This window comes from Chiroxiphia lanceolata, chromosome 4, assembly GCF_009829145.1.
Source record: "Chiroxiphia lanceolata isolate bChiLan1 chromosome 4, bChiLan1.pri, whole genome shotgun sequence".
Classification (NCBI taxonomy): domain Eukaryota; kingdom Metazoa; phylum Chordata; class Aves; order Passeriformes; family Pipridae; genus Chiroxiphia; species Chiroxiphia lanceolata.
This window is the reverse complement of record NC_045640.1, coordinates 43,553,433-43,574,800: the sequence shown is the minus strand read 5'-3', so window position 1 is coordinate 43,574,800 and position 21,368 is coordinate 43,553,433. Positions and strand designations below refer to the sequence as shown.

Sequence of the window (21,368 nt, the reverse complement as noted above, 5' to 3'; positions counted from 1 at the left end):
AAGAATATTAAATGGAGAGTCGGTCACGATGTTAATCCAAGAGTACTGTGTTTGATCAATAGACAGTAAGTAACTCGTGGTGAGAGGCAGTATGAGTTTGTGCCGTGTCAGAGGGGATGTTCAGTTTGAAAGAACAGCAGTTGTCTTCTGAAGAGAGTGTAATGGGTGCATGTTTACATCACAGGAGAGGTACAGAACTCCTTCACCCACTGAAGCACAGGCCAGGAGTATTAAGAGGTCTGTCCTGCTGGTGGAAGGTGGAATAACACCTTTTACCCTGTCATGGGTTGACCCTAGCCAGCAGCAACACACTCACAGCCACTCTGTTGCTCCTCTCTGCTCCCGGTGTACAGAGGACAAAATAGGAAGACCAAAAATGAGAAAACTCAGGTGTCAAGATAAAGACAGTTTAATAAGTGAAGGAATGAGAAAGCAAGTGATGCAAAGGCAATTACTTACCCCTTCTTACAAGCAGACCAATGCCCAGCCAGTCTCCAAGTAACAGCCACCTTGTTAGTCAGAGCCCCCAACCCTCTGCATCCCCTGCAACCATTTATGGCTGATCATGATGGTGTATGGTATGCAATATCCCTTTGACCAGGTTGGGTCAAGGGGTCTGCCTGTGTCTCCTCCTGACTTCTTGCCCACTCACAGCCTACTTGCTGGGATGGGCAGAGGGAAAAAGAGAGGGACTTGACACTGTGCAAACACTGCTCAGCAATAGCTAAAACAGTGGTGTGTTAGCAGTCCTGTTTTGGCCACACATCCAAAACAGTACCATCAGGTGGCTATGTGGAAAGTGATCGCCAACCCAGCCAGACTCAGTGCATGCCCATCTTCAAATAGTCTCAGTTTGCATTTGAAGCCCAGCATAAGTAATCTGTGCTCTATTTATTTGCCATCACAAGCAATTGGATGATTTGGGGGTGATTTTTTTTTCCTTCTTCCAAGTGAAGTGTTTTCAAATTGTCTGGTGCAGGCAACTGGCCCGGGTTTTTGGCTGTTGTAGGCAATGTTATTCCACCTATGCCTAAAATCACTGACTGGCAATGGAAGAAAAGCAATAAATTTGACAGGAGATGTGGTAGCATCCTAGGTGTTGACAATAGTGACATAAAACATTTTTATTTTTTAGTGGTCCTGGGATGACACTGTTGTTGTCTCTGTCACCTAATATGCAGCGTTAAAATGGTTTTAATACAGAAGGTTACAGTAGTGTGCCAGTAACAGTGTTCTGCAAAATTCTCACCCAGGGATCCAGAAGTAAACTGATGCTTTATTTTAATGTGCATTTTGAAGGTGAGTTATGAGACATTAATGCCTTTATTGTAGTAAGTTCAGAAAGTATTTAGCCTTCACTGCACATGGGAAACAATAATCCATGAGTGTGTGGGAAGGTAGTGAGTTGGTTTTGTCTCAGTGAGAGCATAATAATTTGAAACAGAACAAGAAGTTCCAGTAACTTAAACAGTAAAGCTATTCAGAAAATTCACAGCCTTTTTCAGAAATCTTTATTCAGCATGACACAGCTGCCCAGACAGGGCTCCGAGTGGAACATGCTGCTACACGGGTGTTGGGCTGCAGGGTGGGTCCTGCTCTTATGCCAGTACTGACCAACAGCAGTGAGCACTCCTATGGGAGGGGTGCCCACTCTTCAACTCAGTGACAGAGTTCCAGGAGAAGGTGAGTAGGTTGAGGAGTATCAGCCAGAGATGAGAGAGTGAGAGAGACTACTGGTATTTCACCTGTTTTTTCCTGAGAAAGGCTGAACAGGGAGACATGACACTTGATAGAGAGGATTCTCTGCATGGCTGGACACAGTGACTTAAGGTATAGGGGGCAATGATGACAAGTTCCCGTAGAACTGCATTAGATAGATTTTCAGGCGTCGGCAAGTTCCTGCCTGGTATAGCTGGCCTGTCTCCTCTGCAACTGCCCCCCCTTCCCAGGTGCCCTCACATAACAGGTGTGAGGCTGTGCAAGTGTAACTGGACAATAACGAAGACGATGGTTCTTCTAGCATGGAGGTGTTACTGACGTTAAGTTGGCCTACACTCTGCATCAAAACTGTTTCCGTAAAGAAAAAAAGGTGTGTCATTGTCATGGGAGACTCCCTTCTGAAGGGAACAGAAGGGAGCCAGCCAGACCCACTTCTTAGGGAATTCTGTTACCTCCGTGGGGCCTGAGTTAAAGATATGAAGAGGAAGCTTCCTGCCCTGTATAGTGTCCTCAGATTATTATCCTTGATTCATTTTCACATAGGCAGCAATGAAGTTGCAATGAGAAGTCTGAGAGCAATCAAGAGACTTCAGGGACTTGGGATGACTAGTTGAGGGATCAGGAGGAGCATGAATGGCATTTTTCTCTATCCTTTGAGGTGCAGGAAATTATAAGGGAAGAAACAAGAAAACCCTGCAGATCAATACCTGGCTTTTAGCCTGGTGTTGTCAGTAGAATTTTGGTTTTTTTGGTTGTGAGTCAGTTTATGTGACACCACGACCGCTGGGACCAGGGAAGTTCCAGTTGTCTGAAAATTAGCAAATGTGACACCCACAAGACCCACAAGAGTCTGAAGGATGATCTGGCCTGTCAGCCAGACCTCAGTGCCATGGAAGGTCATGGAGCAGGTCATCTTGAATGCTGTCTCAAGGCACATGCAGATCAAACAGGTGATCAGGCCAACAGATTTGTGAAAGGGAGGTCCTGCTTGACCAGCCTGATCTCATTCTGTGGCAAGGTGACCTGGTCGGTGGGAAAGGCTGTAAATCTGGCCTACCTGGACTTTGGTAAAGCCTTGGACACTATTTCCCACAGCATTCTCCTGGAGAAACTGTCTGCCTATGGCTTGGAGGAGTAAAAAACTGGCTGGATGGCGAGGCCCAGAGAGTAGAGGTGAATGGAGTTAAATCCAGCTGGCAAGTGGTGTTCCCCAGGGCTCAGTCTTGGGGCCAGTTCTGTTTAATGTATTTTTAACAATCTGCACAAGGGGATTGGGTGCACCCTCATTCGGTTTGCAGGTGACACCAAGTTGGGCAGGAGTGTTGATCTGTTAGAGGGTTAGAAGGCTCTGCAGAGGGATCTATGCAGGCTGAATTGATGGGCCAAGGCCAATTGTATGAGATACAACAAAGTGAAGTGATGGGTCCTGTCTTTGGATCACAATAACCCCATGCAGTGCTACAGGCTGGGAAATAAGCCAGCAGGAAAGGACCTGGGGTGCTGGTCAACAGCCGGCTGAGTATGAGCCAGCAGTGTGCCCAGGTGGCCAAGAAGGCTGGTGGCATGCTGGCTTGTATTAAGATTATTGTTGCCAGCAGGACCAGGGCAGTGATCATATGATGCACTGGTGAGGCTGCACCTCAAATCCTGTGTTCAGTTTTGGGCTCCTCACAACAGGAAAGACATTCATGTGCTGAAGTGTGTCCAGAGAAGGGCAGTGGAGCTGGTGGAGGGTTTGGAGCCCAAGTCGAATGAGGAGCAGTTGAAGGAGCTGGGGTTGTCTAGCCTGGAGAAAAGGAGACTCAGGAGATACCTTATTACTCTCTGCAACTACACAAAAGGAGGTTGTAGCGATGTAGAATTTGATCTCTTCTTCCAGGTAACAAGCAATAGGAGAAGAGAAAATGCCTTCAAGTTGGGCTAGGGAACATTTAGAGTGGATACTATGAAAAATTTCTTCACAAGAAGGGTTGCAAAGCGTTGGAACAGGGCCCAGGGAAGTGGTTGAGGAACTATCCGTGGATGTATTTAAAAGTTGTTGAGATGTGGCACTTGGGGACATGGTTTAATGTTGGACTTGGCAGCGCTGGGGTAACGGTTGGACTGTGATCTTAAAGGTCTTTTCCAACCTAAACAGTTCTGTGACTCTGTATCAATTTGCAGTTGGGACAGAAGAGGTCTGACCATTTTGTACCTAACCCTGGAAAACCTGCAGCATCCTTTTGTGAAGGGGTGTTACTCATCAAGTTTTTTAATCACTTGTATTCTGTCACCTGAGGTAAAATTCTGACCTAATTAAAGTTAATAGGTGATAACTTAAAACTGGCAGACTCAGAATTTCACTCATACTGTTTAGGTGCTTTTAATGGGAGCGTAGGAATAATTAGGACGTGAGAGATGACTGGTAGCAAAGCCATGAAAAGAGGATAGCAGTGAGTAATAACAGGCATAAAAGAATAATATTTTTTTTTAAATAAGCACAGTTTTTAAAATATACAATTTCTTTGAAAGGTAAAATATCATATTAATGCAAATCTAAGAAATTTTAAAAATAAGTCAACTTATTTTTGCCGTTATATGAATTATATGCAAGGATTAGTGCATTAAATAGCTGGGCAAAATTAGCTTCATTTACACTGTGGTTTCTATCTGTAAGCAGGTCAGGTGTAGCAGGGCTTGCTATGAGGCTGACTAGCTGTTTTCTCTAGAAGGATGTGTGTTGTTCAAGGTGACTGTGCAAACCAAAAAATGCATAAGCAATAAATGGGAATTAATCAGAGATGAACATTTCCCTACTGTACCTTGGTTCTAGAACTTGGGCACTGCAATGTCAAAGAAGAGAATAACCCAGAAGAACTAGCTCTTTTGCACAGGCTGCCGCGGTCAGTCACATTCATCAAATCATTCTCTTAAATTGTCTCCGGTGATAAAAAGTGAATAATCAGCATGTTATTTACACCTATGAGGTTATTCTTTCTGCAACATGACCGCAAGTGTCATCCAGAAGGACCAGCTTTTGCTGAGTCCTATGAAGCAGGAATTAAAATAATGCCTTGAAAAGGAAGGATTTTAAAGATTGTCTTCTTATTGGTGTTAATAGATTTGCTTTTAGTTTTGGCTTTATATTTCCACAAATGGAAAGTTATTTAAAGTATTCTGCAAAAAGCTCAGTAAGTCTTGACCTCAGAGACAGTTTATTTTTAACATGACAAAACATTATCCACTTCTGTAATGGTATGTGTGGTCATAATGACTCATTTTTTAAATTGCAACTGCCATTGATGTTTGCATCACTATTCTTTACAGCATACATTTAAGAATAAGTTGGTGAGCTTTATTTCTGAATTTATTGTCTAGGAATGTGAACCACATCTCTGATATTTTCTTTTTGTTGTTCTTTTCTTGTGGAAGCTTTATATTACTAATGCTAACAAATAATAACCTCCACAGCAGAGTATTACTTTTTTTCTCCTGGCATTTGTGTGATCAGACATTTTGTCAGACATATATTTCTCATAAATATATCCATGATAGACTTTTCAATAGTTTTTTAAAATAAATTCACCTAATTGTCTGTCTGTCTTCCTCCTAGTCTGCTCCCAGTTTTCAAGAGGAGTCTTTGCTATTTTTGGATTCTATGACAAGAAGTCTGTAAATACCATAACATCATTCTGTGGGACTCTTCACGTCTCCTTCATAACTCCCAGCTTCCCAACAGATGGAACACATCCCTTTGTCATTCAGATGAGACCTGACCTCAAGGGAGCTCTTCTTAGCTTGATTGAATACTATCAGTGGACCAAGTTTGCATATTTGTATGACAGTGACAGAGGTAAGGTGTGGTACTTTTTACCTGCACCCTGTTTGCCAGATGTATCTCGCTGAAATGTGGAATTTGTATTAGATAAGTAAATGACAAAAGAAATATTTACCTTCAACAAGTATAAGTGTAAGCGTAAGCTTCAATTTAGAAGTGAGCTCTTGGGACAGAAACAAAATTGTTTAAATGAGAATGAAATTATTACAGTATGCACTAATAGAATTGCAGGCTTTAAGCAGTGTGAGATTAATCACAGGTTGTAAAACAGTTTCTATGAAAAGTTTTCTCTTTTTTTTGTTAAGGAAGCATCTAAGGAGAGTAAAAATAAGTCTGAGCATGAAGGGCAATCTGCTACCACAGAATCACTCCACACATGCAAAATGAGTAGTTGGGCATGAAGCAAGCAAGAATCTTCGATGCAGATCCCTGTTTCTTTGGAGATTGCTTTTGATAAATAATCGAGTTCCTCTCCTCCATTGAGCTTAGATGTTATTGTTGATATTGATAAACCCAAACCTACCACTTGTGATCAACTGATTCTGTGGTACAGGCTTCTCAAGTTCTATGCTCATTTATGGCTGTAGTAGTAATAATATAATATAATATATTTATGAACTTGAAAAAATCACTTGTAAATTGTGGTATATCAATTAGTTTTCTGAGAAGAAGCAGCATTTTACAGAAATGGTGGGGGGTTGACTGTTTTTTCTGGAATTCCATTATTATCATTCCTTTTTCAGGTTCTCCTCACCTAGTAGTCTTTGGCTAACTTTCTTCTATTCTTACCTGCTCCCGTTCCCTTTAAAAAGGCTATTTTGTGGCTTGCCTGCATGTTGATTGGTCAGAGTTAAATACTAAGTGCCTATTAAATTATAAGATTAGATTTAAAGATTTAAAGATTAGATTTATTTATACCACTCCATGGTTTGTTGAGTAATGGGGTGACATTAGATTCCCTGCATTCTGATGCCATTTTATACCTGATGTTCAGAAGCTGAAGGGACCTCTTAAAGAAAGTTCTTTTTTGTTGTCGTAAGCACTAAAGTTAGCAGAATTAATACTGGTATTTAGCCTCCAAAGGTAATGTCACATGGGACAATGAATGCTCATTTCTCTGACAGATCCTTTTCAAATTCACATTAGAATCAGAAAAATTCACTGTGTTTTTAGAAAGGACATATGTAAAACTACTTGCTTAGTCAATACGCTATCAGTCATCTAACAGTGTGTAGAATGTGACCTGCATGTGATTTATATTTAGGAAATACTGAAAAACACCTAGTTCTTCCTGTGATCTGCACAGTCTGGATCTGGCCAGATTTTCTTATTTTCTTTCTTATTTTCTTATTTGTTTGTTTTAATTGTGGCTAGACACCCCAGTGATAACAAGCTCCAAGGCATGAAGCTCCTACCTTTATGTGGAGTAAATCGTTGCTCTACAGTGCTCCCCACTGATTGCACAAGGTTAACCTGCAGAGTCAAGCAGTATGTAGCCAGCAACACTAACATCAAATCCTGAAAACACAAGTCCACAATTCCTTTTAACACTTCTGCATAATTGTTGATATAGTGACAGTGATGTATATTTAAGGAATAATATATAATTTAAAATGTTTCCACCTTCTGGAGTGAGATAAAAAAGGCAAAGAGACTTACTCTTCATGGAAACTATGAAGGCTAACAGGAATTAGTTTGATGACTTATTCCAAAAGAATCATCTATTGCTACTGTTATAGCACCTCTGTGGTTAGGGACTGACTGGTGTACAGGACAATTTCCTCTCTAATTCCTTTCTATAAGAAGTGAGGCCATTCAGTATATGCATGCCCAAACTATTGCTGGCTTAATACAGCATCTACTCTTATGTAATGTGAATTAGTGTCCTTTAACATCCTTACCTCCTCTCCACTGCCAGTGCTAAACAGTGGGTCTTGGAAAAAAGTACTAACATTATTGGAGGATTCTATCTGTAAAAGAACTGCTAATTTATTCAGCCTCTGTTCAGTCTTTCTTTTCAGAGCTCACTGAATTAAGAGTTTGTCCCTGATAACCAATAGAGGTTCAGGCATGTAGTAATCCTGCAGCTTAAAAGCAACTGATGTTGCTGGAGTTTTTTCCTCTGAAGATTCCCACTTCTGTTACCACTCTCCAGATAATTTCACATCCTCAGAAGTATTGCTGGGCATGCTTTTTGTTAGTTTGGAGTCTTTCTGGTAATTTTGCAATGTGTTACTGATATCAGAATAAACTAAGCTGTATGGGGATGGCAAATCTGCCACCTAAAAGAAAGCAAGCAATCCAGGCAGCCATTTGACACCTCTGCAGAGAGCACCCCAAGAAGGGGGAAACCCTAGGAAAAATAGAAGATTAGAGGAGTATAATATAAAAACCCTTTGTAATGGATAGTATTAACGTTAATAGCCCTTACTAATTTATGCCTAGTTGAGATCATTTAACCCAGAGGAAACATAGACATACTGGCAGACCTGAAATCTGCTAAATGAAATTTGAAAAAATGATTCAGATTAGGTTTTTCAGTTTGACTGATTTTTTTTTAATTTTAATTTATAATTTCAAACAGTATTTTCAGTTATAGACTTATTTTAATGCTTTTTAATGTTTTAAGGTGTTATCTGCATCTCTTGGTTTGCTTACATTATTATCTTTCCCTTTTAACACAAGTTCTGCACATTTATCTTTAGCATTTGAAATAGTTTATATGTACCATTGGACTGTAGTTTTGTATGATTTTAAAATAAATATTCATTACATGACATACAAAACTTCTTATCAGTCTTCTTTAAAGAGACTTAGAAAACCAGATTATATCCTTTGCTGATGACCAGTCTTGTGTAGTGCTGTATGTCATTACCATTTTCACTGATAAAGCTGAATTGCTAAACACTGGCCAATCATAATTTGATAATGTATTTACAAACTATGAGACAATTAATTCTTAGTGCTTTCCTTCTATGTTTATGGGCATAATCACTTACTTCCTATGAGAGTTATGTCTGAAGTTTCCTTTACATACCAAGTCAGAATTTGTCTCAATGAAATGACTCCCCAAATGTTCAGTGATTTCAGGGGAGATGAATGTGCAAAAATGTTAATTCTCCTGTAAGAAAGTCTGATTTTCTTTTTTTCTGTAACAGTATCTCCTATCCTTAAAATTGCTCTCTAGGATCATGTAGAATTCTCTGGAAGGAATTTAAACATGACAAGCCTCATTCTTGTACTGCTGGAAATCATTAAAATGGTACTTGTTGTATAGCAGAAATTAATTTTCAGTGGTAATTTTCATGTTTCTATACTCTGTTATTTAATCCTTGAAAAGGAAAATCAATCAAGTAAAATCTTCACTGATTTTACAGTATATTGTGGGCAGTTGCATCTATACAAACATTACAGCTTCCTGTCAGAAATATGCCAAAAGGATAAGATGGAAGCTTCTGTAGACTCCTTGTGTTAGCATTGAGCCTGTTTATCTACATGGAAAAATATATCTTAGCACATCTTTCATAATCAGGGGTATGACTGTAGGCAACAGAAATAATAAATCCATTACCATCACTGCAGAACATGGGAATTTTGCCTAGACCTCAATGAGGTCTGGGTTTGAATACAGTGCTGCTGAAGCACTGAGGACAAAAGCAGTTCAATAGCATTTTGAAATAAGCAGCTGACCTCTTGCTGTAATTGGATCACTCTTCTCCTAGAAGATCTCATTCCCACTATGTGGAATTCCAGCAGTGGAACAGTGAAACTGGCAAAATCCCATTCTGAAGAAGGTTGAAGCAAAACCAAAAGGTTGTCCTTACTAGGCTTTACCTTGATGCCTTGCAGTGATGTAAATAGAAATTTCATGCAGTAAGAGCTGTTTGGGCCCACATATCTGAGTTCTAACCATGTGTGGCAGGTCAAAAAAGTTACAGGAGATCTTAAATAAGTAATCCCACAAATTACATTCTGGAAGCTTTTTTAATTCCTGAAGCTTTTTTAGTCATCTTCTGTTTTCTCCTGTGCTTCACTAGGCTTATCAACATTGCAAGCTGTGCTGGATTCTGCTGCTGAAAAGAAATGGCAAGTGACTGCTATCAATGTAGGAAATATTAACAATGACAGAAAAGATGAAACTTACCGTTCACTGTTTCAAGATTTAGAGGTAAAAAAGGAAAGGCGAGTGATTTTGGACTGTGAACGCGATAAAGTCAACGACATTGTTGATCAGGTTTGCTATTCTTTATTCTTCAGTGACGGCAGTTAGCTGTATTCTATAAGTAAATATATTGAGTTGATTTGTCTTGGTCATATTTTTGTGATTATGCGTCATTTGGCAGTGACAGATTTGTATCAAGGATCACATATGTATGAGGCAGAAAGTGAACATACAAGCCATATAATCCCTCCCGTTACTCAAAGGCAAGATAATTCTGTCTGGATGATCCTGTATGGTTTTTAATCCTAGTTATTTAAAATAAAAACAGCAATTTACAAAATATCTCATTCAGGCTCTTTCACAACCTAAGTAGTAGACTGCATTATGCATAGTTGATACACTATTATATGTGGTACATTATAAATAGTTATATTATGTCTAAGGATTAGTTCTCTTTACACCCAGAAAGTATTTTCTCCTTCTAATGCCTTTTCTGAGAACCTTTCACATCTTGGGAAGACTGTATCACAACTTCTTTCTCATTTAATGTCCTTTGTAATTCATGTTTCTAAAATCTTTGTCATTCATACTTTCCTTGGGTATCTGTTCATTTTGTCTCACTCTTAAAAGTGTGTTAACCAAAATTGGATGCTGTTTTCCATAGCTAAGGCCTCCTGAGCTTTAAAAAGAACAGGAGATTATATCTTCTCTCCACACATGCAAATTGTGTGCCAAAATGATTTTTTTTAAGTTTGGTTTTTCACAGCATCATCACCATGCTCTGATTCAAATTATTGCATTACTTTCAAATCCACCTCTTCGGTCCTAATGTCTTACTGGCTCTGTATCGTACTACTTCTTTTCATGCGTGCAGAGCACAATGAAAAATTGTAAGGATAGTTCCCTGTTGGCTTGAGTTTGATCATGTGAGACTGTGCAGCATCAGTAGGGATATATCATCAGAGTGTAGATGTATTTATTTAAAGGTTTTTTGAAGGGCTTGTTATTTTGGTCTTTGTTTTGAAGGTCATTACATTTTGGAGAGGCTCAGACAATGAGCAGTCTCCTAAATAGAGTGCATTGTATTTGTGTGTTTTATTTGGAATTCATATCCACAAACTGTTTCTCTAATTTTCAAAATAAATTTGAATTTGATCCTGTTCTTCAGAGCATTTGATCTCTGAGAGCATGATCTCCCTGTCATCTGCAGTTTTTTAAAATCATATTTTCTGACTCGTTATCCATGTCTAGTGGATGTACAGTGTAGAGCAATGATTGAGATAAGTAGTACTTATAAGTCTTCTTCAGTTGGTTCTGTGTGGCTTTCCAAACTGTTGTTCACTTACCTTACAGTGACTTCTCCATGACTCTTAAGAGTTTCTAATGATGTCCAACAGGACAAACACCTTATTAGACTCAAGATGTTTCACAGCTGCTATTTCCTAATTATCTATTAGGCCAGAGAAAGAAAAGATACTGCTTTGACATATTTTGATCTTGTCAAGACTATTTTGACCTTTTATTACCTTATTATCAAATAGATTCTTCTAAAAATAAGTGTGTAATATTCACTATAATCTCTGATATGAAAGTTTGGCTGACTGTTTCTTCAGTTTTTCCATTTAACCACTTTTTAAAAGCAAGAACCATCTTTACCCTTTAGTTACCACTCATTTTTATAGTCTTTGTTTCATAACAGACCTATTTTCTTCTTTGTCTAATTCTTATTTTGATTGCAGTTCTGGGATATTTTTCTTGCCCTAATTGCACTTTGATAGATTCTGTCTTGTTTAAAGGCTTAGATTTTTTCAGCTTATCCCCATAGACTTGTGCTACTCCTTAAGCATACAGATAGCTAAGCTTTTGTTTCTGTTGTTTTGATTTGTGAGTCACTGAAGAATTCAAGATAACTGAATCATCCACAGAGGTCAGTTAATATCATTCCAGTTAGTTGTTCTCAAAACAGTTTATTGCTATGCCCCAGAATATGTTCTCTTAAACTGCTGTTAGCTGTCCCATATGGGTTTAGTTTGGGAATTTTCTTCACGATATAGCTTAGCAGTTTCTGGAGTTCCGTCTGTTTTGTAAGTCCATTATCCTTACACTCTGTAACCTCCCTTCTTTATGTCAAAAGGTAAACTTACTTCCAATTTCTCAAGTAGCCTAAAATAAAGTCTAACTACCTTTCTCCATTTTCTGTTAATTTTCTCCATTTCTTAAAATGAAGATCCATGTTTCAATCCATTGTTCAAATGGATTTCTTGGCCTGGGTGTATCCTTTGAGTTTGTTTTTCTTATTTTCTCTTCTAATAGCAGAGTGCTTTAGGTCTTACTTTTCTACTAGAATTATTTTTTAAAAAAAATTGTTTTAATTCCTGCCCTGAAAAAAACATAATAAATTTTCTTTTCTTCACAAGGATGCCTGAATTAGACACTTCATATCAGTATCCCTTTTCTTTTTCTGTGTATTTTTACTGGCTTTTCCAGACCTTTTTTGGATACTGAAGTATGATGTGCATTCTCAATACACAGAGCAACAACTTCTTCACTTTTTTCCTTGCTTTCTATTATTGAACAAACCTTTCATTTTAGTGCTTTGATTTATCCTGCAAGTATTTTAAGCTGTAGTGGCAGCCTCAGGTTCACCCAGTTATGCTTTGTAGCCCTTAAATATTTGTATAGCCACACAATGTGTTTGCAAAGTTGCTTTATCATTCTTGGTGTTTGTCTCATGTTATAGTTTCTCTTCCATATTTCAATGATTTATGTAAGTTGAAAAATATTTCAGTTCCCCAGCTCCTCAGACTAGTTTATATTCTTCTCTAATCTGGCAGGTCAGTGTTACCATGCTCTTCATTGTATTGCTACCATCTTTCCTCAGCCAGGTTCCTTTGCAGAATCTCATTTCACCATGATAATACCCTTTGGGCAGCCATGCCACTAATTGTCTATCCCTGCTAGAGAAGGTCCTCTAAACTGGTAAATAGCTTTTGTGTCCACAGCTCCATCATAGCATTTGGAACTACCACTGAATTTCCTCACTTTTGATTGGTAGCATCCTTAGCATTCATATGGATGAATGCCACAAGGCAATGTTTTGTGGGTTGATGCAATAGTACCTAGTGGCAGTTAGAGCAGAGTAACTAACCATTGATCCAAAGAATTGCAGCTGTTGGTTGTTTTCTTGGATACTAGTGATGTTTCATACAGGGGAGCTAATCTGTTTGGTCTAACTGAAATTTCTTAGGAACCAGCAGCTGCATAAGAAATACATTTAAACATAGCTCTTAAACCTTTCTATAAGTATTTAAGTTTAAATAGTCTGATCCTGTTTTAGGATACAAAGGTTCACATATTATGTATATATTGACCTCAAGGGAGGAATAATTTAATTACTTCTGTGGGCTATGTAATATGATCCATCTGAGTCTCAAACTCTAGTAATATAAAGTCAGTGTTAAACACTACTTTCAGTTATATTTCTGTAACCAAGTATGTGGAATGTCATTTACTAGTACCCTAAGTTACAAGATACCTAGTGTGAATATTTTAGTAATGTGTTAAATGAGGAAATAAATTAATCATCCTCTCCTAATTTAAGTTGTTCTTATCGTTCAAAAGCTGGAATAAACTTCTAGACTCCTCTTATCTCCTACGTCCTTTCTCTGGAGAAGTGCTTAGCTTCAAAATGCATGCTTCCTCATGCAGACATAGTCTTAATTAGGCTTGTTTGGGAGAACAATCCATGATACCCGTCTGCCCGTGGAGACTGCTGAGAAACCACCAGCTGGCTTTGAGGGAGATTATGAGCAAGTCTTAGGGCAATAAACAATTTGAACTTAAACAGATTTCCTCGTAATGCAGATGCTTTCATTAATGTCAGTGGGCTTTTAAACTTTTTCTAGTTCAAGAAATGTTACAATTCTGTTACAGATGGAGCAGAATCTAAGCAAGAGTCTGTGAGGCTCAGTGCTTCTAATGCGTGATGCCTGCTCTCTCCTGGCTGAGTTGTGCCTTTAATACACGGCGTAGTAATTAACATTCAGCTTCTGTGTCTGGAGGGACTGTTCCTCTTGGGACTTGGACTTCAGCTTACTAATTTCTACCAGCAAAGAGTATGTTTGGTGGTGCATTAGATAAAATAAAATGTAAAGCGTTAAACAAACTCATTATCGTATACCATAGAGCTCACAACTAGCTTTTACATCATACCGCGTTTTGTACTTTTCAAGTCTCTGTCCATGTACCAGGTGAACATCCTCCATTATGGGCGTATTTCTTCTTTTTTACAGGTTATCACAATTGGTAAACATGTTAAAGGATACCATTATATCATTGCAAATCTGGTAAGTATTCTTAATATTTAAACTACCTGTATTACTCAGTTTTACTGTTTATGGATGCACATCAACTAGTATTTTGTTTTAAGTGCAATTTAGAAAGCAGAAAAAAGCTAAATGTCTTCATCTTTGCTAAATGAATGCATGTGTTGAGATGATATTTGTTTTATTGGCTGCGTCTTTTCAGGACTTAAATGCCTCCTGTGATATTCCCTTCAGTGGAAATGAAAGTTGCTCAGCACTTCGACAGAGCTTCTCTTTTTCGACATACTTTAGAAAAAAAGGGTACAGAAATTAGAAAAATAACTTTCTGCATCATTGACTGATACATTAATTCAGAAAACTGATAATTTTTCTCTCACACTTCTAAACTACTTAAAAATTACAGTTATCAACTTTCATTCTGTTAGACTAGTGAGTCTCAGATTTATACATATTTATCTCTCAGATTGACTGGGTAATCAGTTTGAATTAATGTTTCTTGAATGTAGGTGATCAGATAGTATATATATACATATGTAGAGTTTCGTAAGGGGAAAGTTCGGAAAACTCACTGCATTCTGTCAAGGTAATTATTTTGAAGTCGTGTTTAAAGGTGGAAAGCCGTTTTACTGACATTAAAGTCAGCAACACTTATTTACTGAAGCTAGGGAAACTAATCCAATAGTTTTTTTAACAGACAAATCAAATTGTTCAGGCTTGAATCTCAGTTATCCCATTCAAGAAAAGAGTTTTGGGGGTTGTATAATGCAAATAATTTTTTTCATCATTTATTCTTGAACTGTGATAGTGTTTGATATAAATTCCAGCAGGGCCCAGAGTGCCCTAATTTACACTGTCTTCTGTAGTCCTTTGAGGAGTCTGAGGAAACAGAAGGACCATAGTGTGCCTATTGCACTTCAGGTGTAACCCCTTTCTCCTCCTAGCTTTGATCAAAACACTTCTCCCTCTAGGCGGGCAGAACTGTGAAGAATCCTGTCAGTGTGATGGTGTGAAGAAGCCTTGTACTCTAAAGGCCTCTTTAAAGGCTGAACACTGGGGTTTCATTTTTATATCTTATTAAATAATTTTTGGGTAAAGAAGTTAAGGTACTGATATTCAAAAAGCAAGCTTGAAAGTCTTAGAAAATTTGAAAAATTTAAATGACTTACATAGGTAATATATATTATATAGAGAGATATTATATATTTATATTTATAATATAGGTATTTGTGTTTTGCATTGCAAATATTGGATAAATAGTATTTTGATTCCTGAGGGAAATTTTAGAAAATATGCCTGGTGGATTTCATTATGTTAACTGCTTGCTATTTTAGCCATCACTTTAAATTTGCAACAGTAATTCCATGAGATCTAAAACTTACTGAATCATGAATTTTAAAGCGGTTTGATATCATATATAAAATGTTTATGGTAATTATTTTAAAACTGTTTTTCTGTCAGAAAAGAAAGATATCCCGTCTTCACTGAATTTATCTTCTTTTTTGTCCGTAGTAGTGTTCTCCTCCAGTCTGATCAGTCAGTCAAAAAATTGATCTATTTTAAGAATAAAAAATGCTGATAGATGGAGAAAAGGTTAAGAGTATACAATGAATGTTCCTGTTAACTGTCACACTAACAATAATATTGAAGAAGGTTTCACGACCCCCATAAAAGTGTCTGTATTGGCATGCAGCAGCACATCACTGGTGAGGATCACTAATACGCAATTATTTAGGAGCACCTAGTGTAGCAGTTGTAGCAACTTATGATAATGTGGTCTGAAGTTGTTGCTTCTTTTTGTGCTCACTCTCAACATTCATTTGAACTAAAGTGTCTGAAATCAGTATTTCATGTAAATGCATTTGTATGGTTATTTGGGCAAAGTTAGATCATGGAAAAAACAGAATATAAGAACTGTAAGAATGAGAAATAGTTCTTTTTATCAGAGGGAGGAGGCTGAGGAGATGGTAAGTTGTTCCACCTTCTTTAGAGTTCCTGACAAAAAGAGGACAAAACTGTGGCTGTAACTATTCCTGGCTAAAACTTGCTTGCTTAACTCTTACTCATGGCAGTGTTCCCTTTCTCATTTAAACCGTCCCCTTGAAATTAACAGGATTGTTTAAGAAGTAAGCATGGCAAGGACAGATCCACTCATCCCATGCTTTATAAAGGTATTTGTCTTGTGAGCAAGAAGAAGGGTTGCTGGCTGACAGAGCTGACAACTTAATCCTGGCAGCCTAGGATTTAAGCTTGGAACCAGTCTGAGGAAAATGTTGGCGTACACTTCTGCAATAGAAGTCGTATGGTAACTCTGTATTTGTATATACTATTGAGAGAACTGCCAAAAGTATTGAAATAACACACATAATTTTTTCTGTGCCCAGGGATTTACTGATGGAGATTTGTCAAAAATTCAGTTTGGAGGAGCTAATGTCTCAGGATTTCAGATAGTTGACTATGATGATCCTCTGGTGTCAAAATTTATACAACGTTGGTCAACATTGGAGGAAAAAGAATATCCAGGTGCACACACTAGTACAATCAAGGTATGTCTTATATTTTTTTTAACCGTACTAGATGCACAGAAGTGAATTGGAATATAAAAACTAGACAGAGAAAGCCCTTGAAAATCAACTGTGTCAACAAATTTTATATTTCTCTGGGGTACTTTTAACATTCTCTATCTTAGGAACATTTGGGCAAAGATGCTACATTCTCAAAAATGTTTAAGAAAACTTTAGTTTTTCTTCTGTCCCTGTAAATCTGTGCCTGACAGCTTATTAGGTAATTCTTTTGGATGTGATGATATGTTAATTATACACTGACTACACCTCATTTTTCTCTTTCTCTGTGAATTGAATGTTTTAAAGACAAATATTTAGTCCTACACTGGCTTCTGGGGAACACAGATTTAGCACTTTTTTGATATAAAATCTAAGAAATGGTACCTAAGAAATGGTAGGACAGTTGCTTTAAGACAGAGGCTTAAGTCCTACAAAGGCTTTTAAAATTAAATGCTATATCTGATGTACAGAATGATGGTCTCATTTCAGGCCTGAGTGATACATGATGTGACACTGGGCAAGTGGTTAAGCTTCCTTACCTCCGTTTTCCTGCTGGATAAAACTAGGATAATTGTACCTTCTTACTTTCTTACTTACGTTATGAAAGTCAATTAGTGGCTGCAAGATGTTAAAAATAATAACTCAATTTTAATGCTAAATAATTTTTGGTTTAAGTAATACAATCAGAAATTTTAATAAGAACATGTATTCTTAAATAGCTCTAAAATGTTTTTAGACAAAAAGATAAATGACAACTCTTCTAGGCATACCTTTTTTGTGCTATAGTTTGAATATGAAGTATATTCTTAATTTATAATGAGATGAATAAGAAGTTTCAGCAAGGAATGGAAAAACCATTTTTTAAATTTCTGAAACAAAAGTCCTTTAAAGCACGCAACCTTAATTTCAGTTAAAAAATAAAGATTATAGATTCCTTTATAGTCAAATTTGGTGGTAACAGTCAAAGCAATGATTTTTTCTGTGATTATTTTTGTAGTTTAAAATCTATGATGGAAGAAGTGAATTTCTTATTTGATATTTGACAGAGTAAACTGTAATCTGTCTCATGTTTTTAGGTACATTCATATTACAGACATAGTATATATAATCTGTATTGTTCTCATTTAGGAAAAAGGGAAGGGATGTGGCTGAGGATGATTAATAGAATTGTTTTGTCTCTCTGGTTATTGAGTGCCCAAATCTATCTACCTATTCATGTTGCAGAATCATAGTCTGGAAATAATAATATTGAAATACATGACTGAAGTAAAGAAGTCAAACTGAAACCAAGTTGCAGTTTTTATCACTGATGGAAAAACAAGTGGGTGGGGCACAGTAACAAGAACTCTGGTTCCTCTGGTGCCACACTAACAGGAAATTGCATGTGTGTTAAATAACATGAGGTGGTTGCAATGTTTTATTAAAGCACTAAAATATCTTAACTGTATCACAGATAATCTCTTTGTTTCTTCCATGATAGGTCCTTTCAAGTCTAGCAGAAATTGAAAGGGTTGAAGGAGGCTATTTAGAATATCTTCTTGTTTTGATTTTGTTATGGATAGGAAAACTAAATTAATTGAAGCACTCATTTTCATGAATTTCATTAACTTAGAACACATTTTAAATTCAGTTTAAAAGGCTGATCTCTCTTTATATATTGATTGATTAAGGAACATACGGATTGCACTGATACTCAGTCAAGAAACTGAGACCTATGTTAAATTATCAGATAATTTATAAATGCTAGAGGTATTGATGGTGGGGAAAGTGGAAATATATATTGCAATACTTAGTGACATTGATTATATCAGTTACCGTATTTCTTTGTCTTTCTCTTGTCCTTATACACGTATTACTTGTCATTTTTGCTTGTCATTACATGTAAGGTCAGAGATATGTCACATTTCATTCCTGTCCTTGAGGAAGCTAGAGGCAGGACAGAATCACAGAAATCATAGAAACAGGGCAAGAAAGGTCTTTGAGCAGTCAGTCACCCGGTCCATCCTCCTTGCCTGAAGGCAGAATCAGATAAACCTGTGCAGTTCCTGTGGGTAGTGATTTCACAACTTCCCCAAGCAATCTATTTCACAGTTTAAATAATCTTATTTTTGGCTTTTGTCTAGCCTCAATCAGCCTTTATGTCACCTAATTCATTACTCCTTTATACGTTTCTAATGGATATGAGGGAGTTCTCCTTTTTAGTTGTCCTATATTGAAAGATGTCTACCTTATTTCCTGCCTAGCTTTCCTCCCTGCAATACTAAATAATCCCTTTCCTTTACATTTTCTGCTCTCTGATCCTGTTCGTCATTTTGCTCTGGAACCTTTTGTTTGGTACCAAATAGAAATGCCAGACTGGCTACTGCACTGCATCCAAGTGCTATGCTGAAGAAATGGAAATAACGGCTTCATATATCTTAGAGACCATACTCATTCTAGGGTTTCCTTTTGTGTTAGTTGTTTTTTTGGTTTTTTTTTTCCCTCTCCTCACCATCATGATGCTATTGAAATATATTTGTCATGAGATACATGCTAACAACCAGATCTTCCTTTGCATTGCTTTCCTTTGCTGCTGCCGATTAAGGCTGTTTGAATGCATTACTTACCTGTCCTTGCTTAACATCACATTGCTTCTTATATTATTATTCTAGCTGTGTTTGTTACCCTTTGCTTCTTGAAATAGTGTACAAACATCTAAGTTACTGAGCAGGTTAAAACACTGGTCTTCCATTTGTCCCTTCAGTGATCTTATGAGTTATTTTTCTCCCCTTTTTATTTTGAGGTAGTTTTCTAAATTGTCATTGCCTATAAATGAGCTTTTGCCACTAGTTCCCGTGGAATCTAGGAAACTGTTGCGGCAGATCCCATATGAAATGGATGGAAAGGCTAATAAAAGCCCTGTATTATCAGTATAGAAGTGAGAGATGGTTACATGCCCCTTGCAGGTAATATTATACCTGGGATTGCAAATGTTCTATCGTTGCAGACAAAAACATTGCAACTGTGTTGTATTATCTTTCTTTTGTAATCCAAAAAGAAGTGTACATTCATTTCGCATTTTAAAATACAAGTCAATGGAATATGACTGAGCTGATATAATAAGACATGTCATAGCATCCAAATACAGTCCTGAAAACAGAGAAAGACATCCCTTCTAAGAAAAAGTGCGTTTCAAAGGAACACGCTCCTCAAGAAGCAAAAGCATTGTTAAAAACCTGTTCTTTAGATGCTCAGAAGAGGACCTGGATCAAATTGCTTTAAAAATGCATCTTCACATTTATAAAACATTAGTTATAAGAAACTGCAGTCTTAGGACATGGGTGAGAAGAAACACTGATTTTATTTCTTGCTGCACTGTACCTGTACTGATAAAACTACAAGATTTAAAGATTAAGCAGGGTACATAAAGCTAGTGCTTTGAAGAGTTTTTCCAGATGGTCTTTTCATCTTTCTAAAGTAAAGCTGATACACTGTTTACCTAGATGAAATTTATAATATATCTGTTGTAACCAAGGGTGTTATCAGTTCTAAAAGAGCTAATGATGTATAGATCTAGAAACATACAGTTGAGCATCCTTGTGAATTTCTTTGTCAAGCAGGGAAAAAAAAGCCGTATTTAATTTTATCAAGGCCTAATAATAACAAGTTGATATCTTCATTTGATCCATTATTGTGTATTTACAAATATGTTGGGCTTTCTGAGCCTTAGTGTTGTGTCAGACTGTTATGTTTAAGGCAAGTTTAAGGCAAGTTTCTTGATCTTGTGGAAGGACACTGAAGGACAGCACATCCATTCACATCCAACTGCTTCAACTTCATTATCTCATTAATTCATTCTTTTTGGGGGCAGCCTTTGGTCTATTTTCAGGAAGAAGCTCAATTTGTACCTCTTGGAGGTTGGTGAGACATAAGTTGTATTGCCTTTGTGTGGCAGGGCTTTGGTAACAGGGGGCTACAGGGGTGGCTTCTGTGAGAAGCTACTGGAAGCTTCCCCCGTTTCTGAGGGAACTGATGCCAGCCAGCTCCAAGATGGACCTGCCACTGGCCAAGGTTGAGCCCATCAGCGATGGTGGTAGTCCCTCTGGGATAACATAGTTAAGAAGGGGACAAAGCTGCTGCACAATAGCAGCCAGAGAGAGGAGTGACAGTATATGAGAGAAACAGCCCTGCAGACACCAAGGTCAGTGGAGAAGGGGGGGGAGGAAGCGCTTTAGGTGCAAGAGCTGAGATTCCCCTGCAGCCTGTGGTGAAGACCATAGTGAGGGCAGGCTGTCCTGCAGCCCATGGAGGTCCACAGGGGAGCAGAGATCCACCTGAAGATTGTGGAGGACTACACACTGGAGCAAGTGGATGCCTGAAGGAGGCTGTGACCCCATGGGAAACCTGTGATGCAGCAAGCTTCTGGCAGGGACCTGTGCACCCATGAAGAGAGGAGCCCACACCAGAGCAGGTTTGCTGTGAGGACTTGTGACCCCGTGGAAGGGGCCCACACTGGAGCAGTCTGTTCCTCAAGGACTTCACTCTGTAGAAGAGACCCGTGCTGGAGTAGTTCATGAAGGGCTGCAGCCTATAGGAAGGGCTTACACTGGAGAAGATTGTGGAGTACTGTCTCCCATGTCAGTGTTTAAAAGGCATTTGGACAGTGCCCTTAACAACACACTTTAAAATTGGCCAGCCCTGAACTATTCAGACAGTTGGACTAGATGGTCATTGTAGGTCTGTCCAGCTGAAATAGTCTGTTTTAGAAGCCATCCTGCTCTGTGATAAGCTTTTCTAAGACCAAC

The 21,368-nt window shown here is 37.9% G+C and overlaps 1 protein-coding gene across 4 annotated transcripts in view; it reads left to right on the top strand.

Moving 5' to 3' along the window:
* The window catches only part of GRIA2 (glutamate ionotropic receptor AMPA type subunit 2), a 94,510-nt gene that overhangs the window by 38,619 nt on the left and 34,523 nt on the right, over positions 1-21,368 (top strand). For all 4 annotated transcript variants that reach the window (XR_004356897.1, XM_032686890.1, XM_032686891.1 and 1 more), the window contains exons 3-6: positions 5,312-5,551; positions 9,574-9,770; positions 13,991-14,044; positions 16,405-16,566. Coding sequence is in view for 3 of the 4 variants with exons in the window: in XM_032686890.1 (XP_032542781.1) it covers positions 5,312-5,551; positions 9,574-9,770; positions 13,991-14,044; positions 16,405-16,566 (653 nt within the window). In the remaining variant the exon portion in view is untranslated. The remainder of the gene's footprint in view (positions 1-5,311; positions 5,552-9,573; positions 9,771-13,990; positions 14,045-16,404; positions 16,567-21,368) is intronic.